This window comes from Passer montanus, unplaced genomic scaffold (genome assembly GCF_014805655.1).
Source record: "Passer montanus isolate IOZ18808 unplaced genomic scaffold, ASM1480565v1 scaffold4, whole genome shotgun sequence".
Classification (NCBI taxonomy): domain Eukaryota; kingdom Metazoa; phylum Chordata; class Aves; order Passeriformes; family Passeridae; genus Passer; species Passer montanus.
The window spans coordinates 5,238,974-5,254,357 of NW_024368818.1; the positions used below are offsets into that span (position 1 = coordinate 5,238,974).

Sequence of the window (15,384 nt, forward strand, 5' to 3'; positions counted from 1 at the left end):
AACTGGTTGAAGAAACTCCATAGGTTTAATTGGTTAGTCCCAGAAAGGAAGACCTGCATGTAATGAAAATAAAAGAGGAGGAAAATGGCACAACAAATGTTTTTGAAGGAGGAAACACATGGGTGCTAGTATGCTACCAGAGGAAGGTGAAAGACTTTATATTAAGTGAAAGAAGGAAGAAAAAGAGAGTAGACAAACCAAACTGGGTGGGATTAACAGAATACCCACTAGTTACCTGCACACCTTACTGCCCCAAAAAATACAATTGAACACAGAGGCTTCTTCAGATGTTCTAGGATCCTTAAGTTTTACTAGGTACATTTAAAAGTAACCTAATGAAAAGCTTTTCTCAGGTAGATCAGCAACGTAACACTGTTCACCTTATTTCTGTATGAGCATTATATCCAGCAAGAGTGAAGGGAAACAACTCTTCTGGTTCACATTTAGTTTAAATTAGGCTAATATGCAAAACCACATCAAGTCTCTGTGGACTGCAGTATGCTCTGAGCATACCTGAAAATGAGGAAGAGGAGCACCTTTTATTTTAAAGTGCATGCAGAAGAAAGTAAGAGGTGCTTGACACCATCTGCACTACACGGAGATGTCAGACAGCAGCTCAGAAGTGAGATGCCTGGCTCAATGCTTTCTTTCACCTGAGGGAGTTCAAACCCACAGCTCCAGCTTTCACATGGAATGTTCTAGCTGTTGAGCCATTTGGGGTAAGCTTTTCTTGACACTCTTGCCATGGGATACAGGATTTGGCTGCCAATATGGCAGCTATTAAAAATTTTGTTGACCATATAAAAAGATCTGCCAGCAGCCTAAATCACATCTCAAAATTTTTGTAGTTCTATTTGCAGAATCATCTACATGTTTTTATTCAGTATACATTCACACATAATTTGTCAATGTTAAGGAATATAAGCTTGCAATATAGACTTCAGGATTCTGGTATCCTACAGTGAAGAGAACTTCAGGGAAGGAGTTGTTTTTAAAGCATATTTTCACAGACATGCATACTTTTGGGAGGCAAGTTTTACAATTTCTACTCATCATTCCCTGCTGCTCTCATCCCATCTAGAAAAAAGATTTTATATAAATTTATACACATTTTGAATTATGGGAATGAAACTAACTTTCACTAAAGTAATACACAGAAGAAAACAAAGTTAAGAGTGTGACTCTGGATGAAAAGCTTTATTTGTAGTTTTTCTCTACTAAGAGCACAGCATTGAGTGTTAACATCTGTCTGATTGCACCTACAATCAGAGGACTACAGGTAGATATTTCTGAAACTGCAAATTAATTTTCTCTCTATTACTGTATTAACTGTACAAACACCTGCACCTAATTCAAAGTAGCTTTTGACTAACAGAAGACCACTGCTGAACTAAATCACTTTCTGTATCTAAGGAAACCTTCACTGCAATCAATACTCAGTCCTTATTTATTAACTTATTGGGCTTTTATTAATAAGTTATTACTGCAGTTCATGCAGAGGCCATCCCCACTGTACTCATTTTGGGGTGACAATGTAGACACCTACACATGAGCTGACTGCAGGAACACAGCTCTAGAGTTCAGCTGAAAAAGCAATGGGAACTGATTAAGCAAAGCTAGTAAATATATTTAAAATCTGATTTATAATTACATTTACTCTGTAAAATCGTTATACTTGAGATTTGGATTATCATGCTGACATTACCTTCCCCTCCCAGTCTGTGTTAAACAGCCTTAACTGAGGACTATGAATACAAAGACATAAATAATACACTCTGCATGCTGATATCTTTTACAGTGCATTCCTTCCTCTCATCTGTTTAAAAGTCATGGTCCTATTACTATATTTAGGATGTTTAAATTATTCTAGAGGAATTGTTTCATTCATTTGGATTTGTTCAGAGTTTTACAAAACCTGATTTGAACAAATTCCTTCACATAGAATTTAGATGGCAAAAAAAAGAATTAAAATGTAAAACCTAATTTTAAAAAATAACCAATTTTATATGGCAAAACAATGAAAAATACAACATACTGCAAAAATAATCCTATTTTGTAATTGTCCTATTTCAAGTAGTGATACCTAGCAAAAAAGATTCTCAATCTTTTTATGGTTCTGTTCTTCCTGTGTCACATGATACCTGTGTGTACTTCAAACCAAAAAATCAATTGTGTTGGTATTTATTTTTTAGAGGAATCTAACTAGTTGTAACTACAGTGATGACACTATTGCAGTGGAAATTCCTCCAGTACCACGAAGGACAAAAATTAGAATTTTTAGTACTATTTTAGTTTTTTTTTTAGTCTTTTATTTAGTCTTTTCATCAGGAAAAGACATCAAAGAGTAAGATTGTTTGGTAATCTACCTCCTCTGTAAAATGTTTATGTAACAAAGAGCACAGTGGGCTAATTCTCTACTAAATCCAGAATGTGTTTTAAGTGCAGCTCTGTGTATCTTTCATATTTGGGATGAAGACACCATCTTTGGAGAAGAATGGACATTGGTTTGACCAAAGAGAAGAGTAAGTTCAGTGCAGAAGGGAGAAAAATATATTAAAACTGTGAAACAGCATGGGAAGTAGATGGAATTTATAGCTTCACTGCTGTTCATTTTGATTTGAAATTCTGCTGAATGAAAATTGTTTGTGGTGTGTCAGTTCAACTAACTCCTTAGGTGAGTTCAGAGCAGAAAACAGATTAATGTGTTCTTTTCATTTCAACAGATTTTCCCTTCTCCATTAATTAAGAAAATTTTCTTCTATTCTTCACACACAGCCAATGGAACCAAACCAAAATGACTTGTAATTAATGAGGCATCAACAGGCACACAAAGCCTAGCAAATATAAATGATTGTCATGTCCTGGCTGAAGGGTAACAAGAAAATCTCATCTTTATCACAATCAGGATTATGTGGGATGCCTACAGCTCTAACGTCTAAAACATACTTCCATAATGTATAAGGAGATCCCACTGGGATGATAAATGGTGTTTGAATATGGGAAATCTTTGGGGATAGACAAACTGACACAGTCACCAGTGAAATGAAAAAGGGAAAAGACACCTAAATTATTCCCATGTGGTTTATTTTCCAAATCCATCCTGACAGGCCTAGGTAACAAGGAGAATGCAAAGTACTCAGCCTTTCATCTTCTGAATTCAACACTGCTTCTTTGGGCTCCTGTCCGAGACTGCACGGCTCCTCTCATCCAGCACAAAAGTCCCCATTCAGAGAGCTGGGCAAATGCAGAGAGCAAGTAAACACTGCCACGGGAATGGATTCCTTAATGTCATACTTTGCATTATCTACACTTATAAAGGCATTATGCTATCAAACAGGAAAAATCCCTTATGGTGGTAAAAACTACAGTGCACCAACTGCTAAGTTCTGGATATTACAATCATGTATCTGAAAAACACCAAAAAAGTGAGTAGGAAAACAAGAAAATATTACTGGAAAGAAAAAATTTGAGTACTGCCTAAACTCAGATGTTACTGTTAGCTCCCTTCAAGGTTTCATGGTATTGTGGTTTTGGTGTTGTTTTTTTTCTCCTTTTTAAAATTAAAAATAATAATTTTAACAGGACTGTATCAATGTAATTTGCTTCCAACATAATCCAAGTAAAATTGAAAACTTTAAATCTGATAGTTGTGGGAAGAAGAAAATTTCCCTTTTTATAGTGAGTGACAAATGTGTTCAGTTTTGGGTAGGGATTTTAGATTTAATGCTTATCTCTCTCTCAAGACAAGAGCAGATTTTAACTGACATTGACACAGATGTCAGTTTTCTTGATCTCTCTGTTTCCATTTTATCATTCATGCACACACCAATTATATTGCTGAAACTGTGATGTGGTGCATCTCACACACCTTTCTGTTTTTATATTGGCAAAGTACTGGATGCCCTATGAAGTACAAACCTTGCTGGCTTAGTTATTTTTCTTCTTAGCTTCCTCTTTAAAAGCAATTTTAGATCATATTTCCTAAAGCAAGGAAACCTGAATTATTAATACTCTTAATATAAATAACTATATGGGGACAAAAATACTTGGAGGAAAGAAATCTCACAGGAATGCTAACAAGTACAGGGACAGTGAGCTGGTAAGAGGAAAGAAAGAAAACAGGCATCATACCTAAAATACCTGGAATGCATAAGACTTCAGTTAGCTAGTAAGTACTTGAATTTAGCTAGTAAGTACTACACTAAGGAGGAGAACATGCTTTGCTGGGTTTAATAATGATGGCAAATCTCTCCTACAGTGTAGGAAAATGACTCCTTTTGGTCTTGGCAACACCAACGGAAAAGACTAACCTTAAAATGTATACAAATATTTCTTTTTTCCCCCTCTCCTTTTGAAGTCATTAATTTATCAAAAGCATACTAACATTATGAAATAAAATAACCCATGTTTGTGTTTCATATGTATCTTCACACAGGCCATGCACAGAAATTTATAAAACTGCAAATTACAGCTCATAACCCAGGTGAACAAAGCCAAGCTTTGGACAAAAAAAAAATGTTTGGGTGTTCAGGTTTCTATTAGTCATCCTCAGCACAATGTGGACAAAATACAACACAGCCCTTAACATCTGGTGCTGTGAGTGTCCAGGTTCTTCACTGATAAGGCTCCCCAGAGCCAACAGCACCAGGTAAAATGTGCCCAGTGCCTTTGACTCATTCTAAAAATACATGTAAGTAGTACAGCTCACAACTTTTAATTAAGAATCGCAGCAGGAAGTTAACTCTAGGCTCAGTACAGGACCTTCTTTGTACCTTTGCTTATTTGCCAAGTCATTTCCAGAAAGGCTGGATCTCTGGCACTGAATTTGTATAATGAAGACTTCTCAAACATGCTCTTACACAGACTTGTTCCCAAACTACGTTTTTTTTCCAGTCTTTCATATATTTGACATACTATCTTAACAATCTAAGAATTACTGATAGGGCAAATTCTAGGTCAACACTTATCCTTCTTAAGCCCTCATCCTCTTATTGCTTTAAAACTGAAAAGAAAAAAAAAAAAAAGAAGGAAAAAGAAAAAAAAATAAGAAGACGACTTTCCATAGATACTTCTAAAGTTTTTAAATAAATACTGACCAACTGGTAGTTCGTGGGATTTATGTTGTCTTAGCATCCTTTCAGCATGAGCATTGGGTATACCTTCTTTTGCTAAATTACTGACTCTCTTCCTCCTGAAATGTGCCCCTTTTTCATTAATGAGAGTAGCAATAATTACAAAATAGAGCTGGAAGAAAAAGAGATCCTTTGTGCCATTTCCCTACACACCTGATGCAAAGTTTTGCACAGCTGTAAATACCCTTGCCTGTTACCAATGCTCTTCATTTCTACTTGCTGTGTGCTGAAATGGATTCCACTTTATGACAGAGAGCAGGGACCAATCCTGTCTCACAGTGCTGTTTTGTTGGCACCTCCAGCTGGCAGCCTGATCACAGGGTTCATGTAACAAAGGAGAGCCCAGAAACTCTCCATCCTCTTCCACTCCGCTCTGCTACTTAAATAAAGAATTACTTTGGCCTGAGGCCCAGAACAGGTAAAATTCAATCCTAGGTGAATGGTTGTTTCTTCCACACATCAAGAAATTATTTTAAAGCTTCTGTAGGAAACTACTGAGCTGGAAAAGGAATAAGATCTCTCTCAAGCACCTAACACTCACTCTTAACCCTCAGAAAATCCAGGGAAGCAGTCTTCATAAATGTAACCAAGCATTCTAAGGTCATCTTCAGATTATATTAGCAATTGCCATGACTTTTCATGACCCTATAGAATTTGATAAGTGTAATAAAATATCTGCTACGTAGGTGGAGAAATAAAATTACCAAATAAGAAAAAAAATCATAAAATATTTCTCTGTAAAGGGAAGATAAGAGAGGCAAGAATTTACTGGAGAGGTCTTCTAATGAAACCCATTGATATCAAGATAAACCAAAAGCAGGATACAAAGAAACCATTTCCTTTTTGGGTTAAAATATGGGGTTTTTTGGTTTGGTTTTTTTTTTTTTTGCAGACGGCTGAAGTAGCCTGAAGTCTTCTAGTTTCCTTAGAGCAGCAGTGGGGGACTGTTAAATTTACATTATTAATCTCATGGATTTAATAATGGCAGGGAAAAATCATTAGCCCTGCAATTTACAGGCTACCTAGTGCAGAAAAGACAATACAGGGCACTTTCCTGACTTACATTGCAGGAATTTTTACATTTATGGAAATCAGAACTGCAAAGTTATAGAAGCAGGGAGACTGAGTGGCCAGAGAGGAAGGTTTCTTCTAGGGAAGACTCCAGAACTTCAGTACTGCTACACAGAGATAAGGGGAAGGGTGAGCTCAAAGATAGTAAAGGGTGTGTTATCCTTATTACAGAGTTGGCTGCACAGAACAATCTGCTGAACTTGTAACAAACACCTATCATAGCAGATTACAAGGTGGCCACAAAATTCCCTTTCCTTCATGTTAAATAAACAATGAATTCCTATTTTCCATGGTTTATGTGTTCTGTTTTGTTAGAATAAATGATTCCTTTTAACAAATATTCCAAAGTTAGAAGTGTTCAAATACCAAGTTAATGGGATAAAAACATTCATGTCCACAGTATTGAAAACAATCAGAAATTTGCTTTAGGAACACAATATGGTCTGTATATAAAAATCAAATGTGGGACCAAATCCATGCTACTGCACCAGCTGTGATTTCATACAGCAATGAGAAAATCAAAAAGTATTCTGTAGTACTTACATATTACTCAGTGCATATTTGTGTACATTTCAGGATGAAAGGAGGCTTTACAGACACTTTAAGAAAATCTGTTTTCTTCAGGATCCTGTCAAAACTGATATTTAAGCAGAGGCCTTGACTACTTACCACTAGTTCCCTCTTTGCGGCTCCGTGCACTGCCCTCTCTGCCAGATTTAATGCGCTGCACAACAGTGGAAAAGGTTTGAAAAGAACAGAACAAAAAAACCCATTTAGTAATATATATTAGAGAAAATTATTGAAAATTAAACACAGCTTGTTAATAAAACAGTAGAAGAATGTTAAACTAGACTTACTATACTGTAGCTACTAAAGTTTGTTTTTCAACACACGAAATTGTCCTTAAAATCAGGGTTAAATCCAATATTTATATAAAACAAGAGCTCTGTGAAATTCAAATAGAATATCTCAATAAATTATATTTCTTCAGATAAAATTTATACAAGGAATGTGCATAAAAATAGTTCAGATGTTCCTTTGTAAAGTACAGCTGAAAAAACAGGCAACACAGCCCTCCTTGCACGAGTTCAAAGTAGCCTCTGCCTATTAACATCTTGTAAATCCCACAAGCATTTTATTATTGTAAAGACTCAAAAGGTAGAAGTGGGGGAATCTATAAAAAGAACTATTCACCCTGTGGATCTTGGATTTTGAATTTTTGGCACAGAACTGTATTTCACAGCAAAATTTAATTTGCTGTTGAGTGTTAAATGCAAGATAAAGGTGAAGGTAAATACTTTAAAAGCTGTGTTTAAAAAGTCAGCTCTCTTGCATAGAGGAAGGTACCATAAACATCTCCCAGCTGTGTTTTTTTTGACTGTTATTTGAAAATTTTAACAGTTTATCAAAGCAATACCTCTGTATGACATGGCAGACTTAAGATCTTCTGGCAAAACACCAAATTTCTTATGCATACATCTTGTCAATTATAAGACAGGACACCTCAGCAAGGAACTTTTTGATAGGTAGGTACAAAAACTTGATGTTCAAAGCACTCAGCTATTAACAAAGTATCTCTGCATCTTACTTCAAAATATGAATTCAGGATCTGATTAAAACACACATCATGTCTTCAGGTCAATTACTATAAATTCTTCACTCATTTTTCACCAGAAAAATATCATGAAGTCTGGCAAAATTGGAATGATACCAAAGAAGTGAAAGAACTTTCAAGATTCATGCCAACAGAAAAAGGAAGAACTCTTAAATCAAAACCCACAGGAGTCAGACAGGAAAGCATTGAGCCTAGTGTGAAACCAGGACTGGTCTTGGAGCAATTCAGTCTGGGACCAGAATTTCTCACACTTTTTTATTTGCTTTGGGAAAGCCTCAACCCTAAAATATGTTCTCTGAATTTTGGATTAAATATCCTTTTCACAGCCTAGTGAAGTAGCATACATCAATCCTTCAGGAAGCCTGTCCAGACTCTCCCAACTGTTGAATGACTGACAGCAAGTCTGACAGCAGCTCAGCTTCTGTCTACCCAAGGGAAGCAGTCCCTATGTGATAGTGCCCTCTTGGCATTTACATCCTAGGACCTTTCTCCCAAAATATAAATAAGAACTACAGATAAAACATATTATTAACTTCTGTAAAATTCCAAGTGAATAGTTTGTAAGTAATCCCACACTAAAAGCAGACATTCAAAATAGGTTTCCACCCTAAAAATGCCTATTTCTCCCATGACTGCAAAAGACATTTAGGATGGCTAGCCCAGATGTGGATGTCTGAAGGCAAAGGCAGTAAGGCCCCTCCAGCATTTGCACCTCTCATCACTGCTTCTCACCACAGCCCATCAGCCCTGTTCTCAGTCATTAAGCTCACTTCACGGAAATAAATAGTAATGTGTGTACACGGCAGTGCCAAGGAGGCTCTGTGAACTTTTACACTATTACCTGTCTTTTCAGAGTGAAACATGAAAAAGGAAGACCAATGCAGTAAAAAACTCCGATCAAACAAACGAAAACAAAAATCCCCAGCTCCTCTCCCACCCCCACCACCCCCCAAACATTCCAACATATTGGAAGGTTGCAGTAAAAATTAAATGCTGTGAGAAGCAGGGAGAAACATTTCTACAGGGAATGAACTCCACAGATGTTCCCAGACTCTTGGCTGGAAGTATTTAACAACTTGTCCATATTTGAGAACTGAGGGAAATAAGTGCTCCAGAATATTTATTTTGGTATAAACTCCATGTGGATATACTTATTCTAGAAAAACAATACCAAAATAGAAAATTTTGATAAATTTCTACAGGAAGACAAACTCTGTATGCAGACTGTGAAATGGAGGTATACTACTCTAGCATTTTACTTATTTTGTCTTTACAGGGTGCAATTGAGAAGTCAAGGGTTAGTCAAAAATTGGGAGCAGGAATTGAACTGTATCTGGTACTGCTAACTGAAACCAGTATTCCTACTGGAAACTTAGGTGGTGAAATATTAAAATTTGGTAATATTAGAACTAGAAAGTATCGTTTACGACTGTATGGTCATGGATGAGAGAAGGAACTTAGAAAAAAAACCCCTAGTAATTTCCAAAGCCAGATGGCAGAGAGAAGACTAAAAATCACACACACAACCACCCCCAACCAAGAAACAAACAAAAAAACCTTCCCAAACCCAGAATCGGAGGATGGGAACCCAGATGTAACACCAATAGCAAAAGAAGGGACTGCAGGGCTATTGTTTGCAAGACAGCACTGATGTAGAGATTGTCACAGAAAGGTACTCCAGTACTAATGCAGGACAGCTGCACACTGAATCACAGTGTGTCCTGAAACATCTTTCCTTAGAGTCTTTGCTCCTTTACCAACTACAACAATGTTCATTTAAAAAAAAAACTGTGTCAGTGGGTTCCTTGGGAGCAGAAGAAGTTGTTCCTTTCCTTTGGGAGGAACTTGGAAAGTTTTCAGAGTGTGGCAGAGGAGAAGAAAAGCAGACCAGGAGATGGGAGCATGTCCTGCCAACAAGACAAGGAGAAGCAAGGAGCAGAAAGCAACTGATCAGACCTTCAGAGGTTCTGAAGAGAGTGTGCTTGGAACCACAGGGGCAGAGTTTTGCTCCCATTCAGAGCTTACTCAGGCTGGAAACACAGTCTGCAGGAATGAAGTTGACAGAACTGACAAGAAACCTGCTTTATTTTTATTATTGGCTATGGTTTTTAGGGGGCACAAAGGCAAGAAGCATGTTGGTCTGGGGTTTGTTTGGGTTTTTTAAATTTACTGCATTTCATTTTATCTGCTTAAATGAAAATTGGTTTAGTTTAAATTACAGTACTATCAGGCTTATTCAAAAGGCTGAATTAATTTTTTTTTTTCTTTTCTGGGTAACACACAAGAGGAAATATTTAAGCAGATCTATCTTAAAGTTTTAACTAATTAAAAGTGCCATCATAGACACCTTATTGGTTCCAGACAGGTCTGCTCTGCTCTGTTCTCCCGAGACCCCAGAATTGTGTGTCCAGTTCTGGAGCATCCAGGGTAAGGACATGGCCTTGCTGGAGAGGGCTGAAGTTGTTCAGCCTGGAGAAGAGAAGACTCTGGGGAAATGTTGTGGCCTTTCCATACTTAAAGGGGTCTTAAAGACAGGGACAGACTTTTTACTAAGGCCTGTGGTGACAGGACAAGGAATAATGGCTTTAAACTGAGAAAGGGTAGAGAAGGATCAAAAAATACATTGAGGATTTTGGGACACTGGAACAGGTTGCCCAGAGAAGCTGTAGATGACCATCCCTGGAAATGTTCAAAGTCAGATTTCACGGGGCTCTGAGCAACCTGATAGTGGAAGATGTCCCTGCCTACAGCAGGGGGTTGAAACTAGTTTATCTTTAAATGTTCTTTTCAATCCAAACCATTCTGTGATGCTGCTTTGCAAGGTTAGTGTAACAGCATAGCATCAACACACTCTTAAACAGGAATACTGAAATGCAACACACAGAGGGAGCTGCCCACATCATGGTTGAATTATGGTCACTGCTAAAGCCTGAACAGAGTCAGATTTCATGAGGCTCTGAGCAACCTGATAGTGGAAGGTGTCCTGCCTACAGGAGGGGGTTGAAACTAGATTATCTTTAAATGTTCCTTTCAATCCAAACCATTCTGTGATCCTGCTTTGCAAGGTTAGTGTAACAGGATAGCACCGACATACTCTTCAGGAATACTGAAATGCAAGACACAGAGGGAGCTTCCCACATCATGGCTGAATTATGGTCACTGCTAAAGCCTGAACAGCCTAAACCAAGTGTGCAAGAACTTGTGCAACCACGAGTCTGTGTTGGATCCCACTTCTGTCATTCAGGTATGACTTACTGAATTCCCTTAACACAACAAAGTCAGAATGAAAAAAACACCGTAATTTAAACATAATTTTTATGTTACTAAAATCTTAATTTACTTAGAGAATTTAAACTTTTAAATATTCTATCAGTAGCTTTTTCCTCATCAGAAAGTAGTGTGTTTGGGAAAGCTCTTGGATCCCATATGAAATAAACAGAAAGAGATATGACAATTTTTAGGGTTTTTTTAAAATTGTGTTCAAATATTAACTTTCTTAAAGAAAAAAAGGTGTTTCCTTTAATGACCTTGACATTGCCCATTTACAATTAACACCTTCAGTGTAGAAAAAAGCCCAGAATTACATTCAAAGAAATTGAATGTAATTCAATTCTCCAGGGACCTCTCTCTTTCTAATCAGCTATAAAATAAACCAGTTTTAACTGGTTTTGTGGGTGAGCTTTCTCAAGTAAAGCACTGAGGTATTGAAAGTTAGTGCAACAAACGCCATACATCACTGGCACTGAAGTGATCAGAAACCAAGCAAAGGTTGTTTAACACACTTCAATGAATCTCTTAATTGTGAGTTCTGCAGATTAGGTACATTATACCTGGTCATCTCTTTTGCTTACTGATACAATTATGGGGAGACATGGAGGAATATCAATCCCACTACAGCTGTGGACTGCTTTCTTTTGTCCATGTTCCCAAGTGCTTTGAATTTTACAGTTATTGAAAAACCCAGTCAGTACACTTCAGCCAGCCCTTCAAAGTGTGGCTGTAGCATGAAGCTGCAATCCTTCAGTCAGTGTTTCCCCTGTGAGTTTCATTTCTAATGTGTCTTTGTGTTCACGTGCATACTCAGGCTCCCTGGAACTTAAGCAGAAGTAGCCAAAAACGCATGTGCACGTGATCTGTCATCAAAAGGGATCAATAAGTGTTACTAAGAGCACAGTAAGTTAGTTAAGACTTAATGTATACTAATGTGACTATGTAGATTTGAGGCAATTCTCTGAATAGGCAAACCAAGCTTGAATACTTTGCAGCTCAACATTATGGATAATGTTTTTCAAACAAGCAGCTGTTTTTAATTTTAAAATCTTATTTTATCACCAGAATAGCAAAAAAACAATGCATGAGTGCACACACACACAAATGTGAGCTCACTCTTCTGAACAGAACACAAGTTATGATCTCATACCTTTCACAGCCTGTTACTTTTCCATGGAATTCTTTTTATTTTGGTTTAAAAATTGGCACTCACATGAATCGTTTACTTCTACCTATATAATATGCCAATGCTGCAGTTTTGTACATAACAAAAAAGGAGTTCTTTTACATGGACAAATTCTTAGGCTTCCCATCTCTCCCTGTAGTTGCATTATTACTTGGCTCATAAATACACTGAAGTATTAAATAAAATCTGGCAAGTGAGTAGGAAAGACGACATTCCACAGACATTGAATTATGCGAGTGGCTCTGGCATTCCCTCATGTCCACACAGTCCATCTTTCACTAGTATTTAAAAATCACAGAAAATCTGGTGCTCAGAAACTATTCAGACAGATGTAAGACTGATCAGTAACTTAAAGCCAAGCCTCCCAAACCCCCAAAATATCAGCCTCTGTAAACCAGGAAGTTAACAATGCATTTTGTCTTGAAGTATCATGAATATTACCTTAGTGTCTTCTACATCTGTAGCAATACTGTATGATACACAGAGAAACAAACTTACCTGCTCTCTGATTTCTTTTAATTTTTCTGCTTTCTTGAGCTTTGTTATATATTCCTGGACTTCTTTCAGCCCCATGTCTGTGCAGAGACGAACTAAAAACCGGAGGCCTAATTGGAAAGAAGATTGTTAGAAGAAGACTTAAGCAGGTCAAACTACAAGTGCACCCTGACAGAACTGGACATGCAGAATGGCAAACAGCACAAATAACTGCAAACAAGGTGACTCCAGTCCAGTATCACTATACAAGTGGTGATATTTTGCAAGTAATTCAACATTTTCTCTGTGTCTGTATCTATTAACAGTACAAAGAGCATTGGTATATGTGGAAGGCAAAAGGCATACTAACTATTTTGGCTCAGAACTCTTGACATTTGCAAAATATTTTGGAAGCTGGAAAGCACAGAAATGATACTACAATATTACTAAGGAGCTGCTATCAAGAGAATTTTGTTGAAAACAATTTTGCAAATGCTAAGTGAATCAAAATGTTTTTTTCCTCTGTCTGTGGTTGATTGTTAAAGAGCAATATCTATAGAATTAAGAAACCCCAACAAAGCTGACATAAAAATCAAATGTAACGGTATGATTGAACTGAAAGAATCCCTAAAAAACAATCTCCTAAGACACTCCTACCAAACTCTGAAAACACTGTTGGTATTCCTATGTGTTTGTCAACATTCATTTCAAAGAACTGAAGCAGAAACAAGCAGGACATGATCCATTCTCTCCAGACTGCTTTCACAAACATGTTATTTCATTTTGTGCTAAGTTGGTTTTCTGCTGGTTTAGGAAGCCCATGATCAGGGACGGATGAGGGAAGAACCATTGTTACAGCAGTAGAAAACTTGAATCAGTTAAATTGTCTTGCCTAACTCCTCCCTCCATTTGTGAAATTTGTAGAAACTATGTTCAGAAACATATTTGCATTCTAAAAGGTTTACTACATGCCCCTCTGAAATATGTGTGAGCAACACAAACACGATATTTTACTTATAACTTGGAGGAGTTACAGTACTGAATTTCACTTGTACAAGAGAACTGTGATTCTTCTTTTAAAAAGCAACAAATTTGTTAAAGCAGAACGATACAATTTTAAAATAAAATACAATGAATGTTCTTCCCACACTGCATCTGAAAGCACAGACTTGTTGGCGACAACCTTGTATTCTGGGATTTGTGAGGCACAGTGTGGGAGGGAAGAGAATGTTTACACAACCACTGACAACCCTTATTTTCTATAGGGCATTTTTATTTAGAGTACAGGTGCGACTGATTTTGCAAAATGTCTTACTCTTCAACTGTGTTTCCTGTAGTGTAGTTTGAAATCCTCTACGGATTTTCCAGAGACTGGGTGACCAGCTGTAGTTAAAAACCCAGCAACAAAATCTCATCCTCAATGTTTTTTCTGGAAACCCTGACTTTGATAAAACTTAGCAATAAGATTTTCTTGTATCTAGAAATTTACAGCAGGAATTTCAACTAGCAAGAATGAGAAGTAAAAACACATCTATTTTTCATAAGAAAGATTAATAAAATGGTTATAAAATCTAGGACATATGTATGAGAAAGAACTCATCCAATGCAACTCAGATAAAGTTTATTTTCATTGCTCTTCTGCAGCATTACCCTCATATTTCTTAAATCACCCATCAGTGCTGTCACAAAAACCATGCAGCATTTAGCATCAATAAAAGTATTAGTTAATGGAAGTATTTTAATATGAAAAATACATCATATGATTATTAACACACCTATGTAACAAATTTTCCTTTGATAGTTACACCACAGAATGAAACAACTTACATTCAACATTCTCTGGGAATTTTCTGTGAATGACTTTGTATTTCTCCAGAGCTTTCTGGTAGTTGCCTGCAAACAAACCAAACATCTCCTATCCACATATTCAAACATAAAAAAGAATATTTGATGAGAAATTGGAAGACCTTAACATCAATTCATCTTTATAGTTAATGATTTAATATTGTAGGACCAAATTTGATAAGACCAAACTTAACATTCTTTATTAATGGATAGTAAAAATTAAGAGCATCTGAAAACAGTCCAAATTACTCTGTAAATAACAGAATTAATGAGGAGGAGGTTCCTGATTTCTGGGGGTTTTTTTGACCTTCCTCTATGACACCATTGTTCCAGTATCTCACCATGCTCACAATAAAGAATTTCTCCCTTATGCCCAGTCTAAGTCTACTCTTATGCAGTTTAAAACTGTTGCTCCATGACCTGGAACTGCAGACCCCAGTCTGTCTCCATCCTTCCTACAAAACCCAATCATTATTCTCCCAGCTGAACAACCTCAATGATTTACAAAAAAATGTTACAAACCTGCAAGTAATAACAAAAAAGTTACAGAACTTACCACTTCTTCTGTAGCAACTGGCAACCATCAGCTGCCACTTCACTTGTGTTGGCCTGCATATAAATAAAACAAAATCATGTACACTGCCAAACAATGAATGAGCAAAATAATCTGCATAGCACTGGTAAAGACTACTATTTACCTACTAATCAATTTTTCACCTAGCATGTTGCCTTCCTAGAAAGAATGTATCCTGCTCAGCTCACACACCGCTGCATCACACACCTGTTTCCAG

At 36.9% G+C, this 15,384-nt stretch overlaps 1 protein-coding gene across 9 annotated transcripts in view; it reads right to left on the minus strand.

Moving 5' to 3' along the window:
• The window catches only part of IFT88 (intraflagellar transport 88), a 43,496-nt gene that overhangs the window by 3,448 nt on the left and 24,664 nt on the right, over window positions 1-15,384 (minus strand). For 8 of the 9 annotated variants that reach the window (XM_039718681.1, XM_039718679.1, XM_039718680.1 and 5 more), the window contains 4 exons: window positions 15,150-15,202; window positions 14,576-14,641; window positions 12,773-12,879; window positions 6,873-6,927 (listed from right to left, as the gene is read on the minus strand). In XM_039718681.1, coding sequence (XP_039574615.1) covers window positions 6,873-6,927; window positions 12,773-12,879; window positions 14,576-14,641; window positions 15,150-15,202 — 281 coding nt within the window. Of the gene's footprint in view, window positions 1-6,872; window positions 6,928-12,772; window positions 12,880-14,575; window positions 14,664-15,149; window positions 15,203-15,384 lie in introns of all 9 variants that reach the window. The other variant, XR_005628585.1, reaches the window with a different exon arrangement.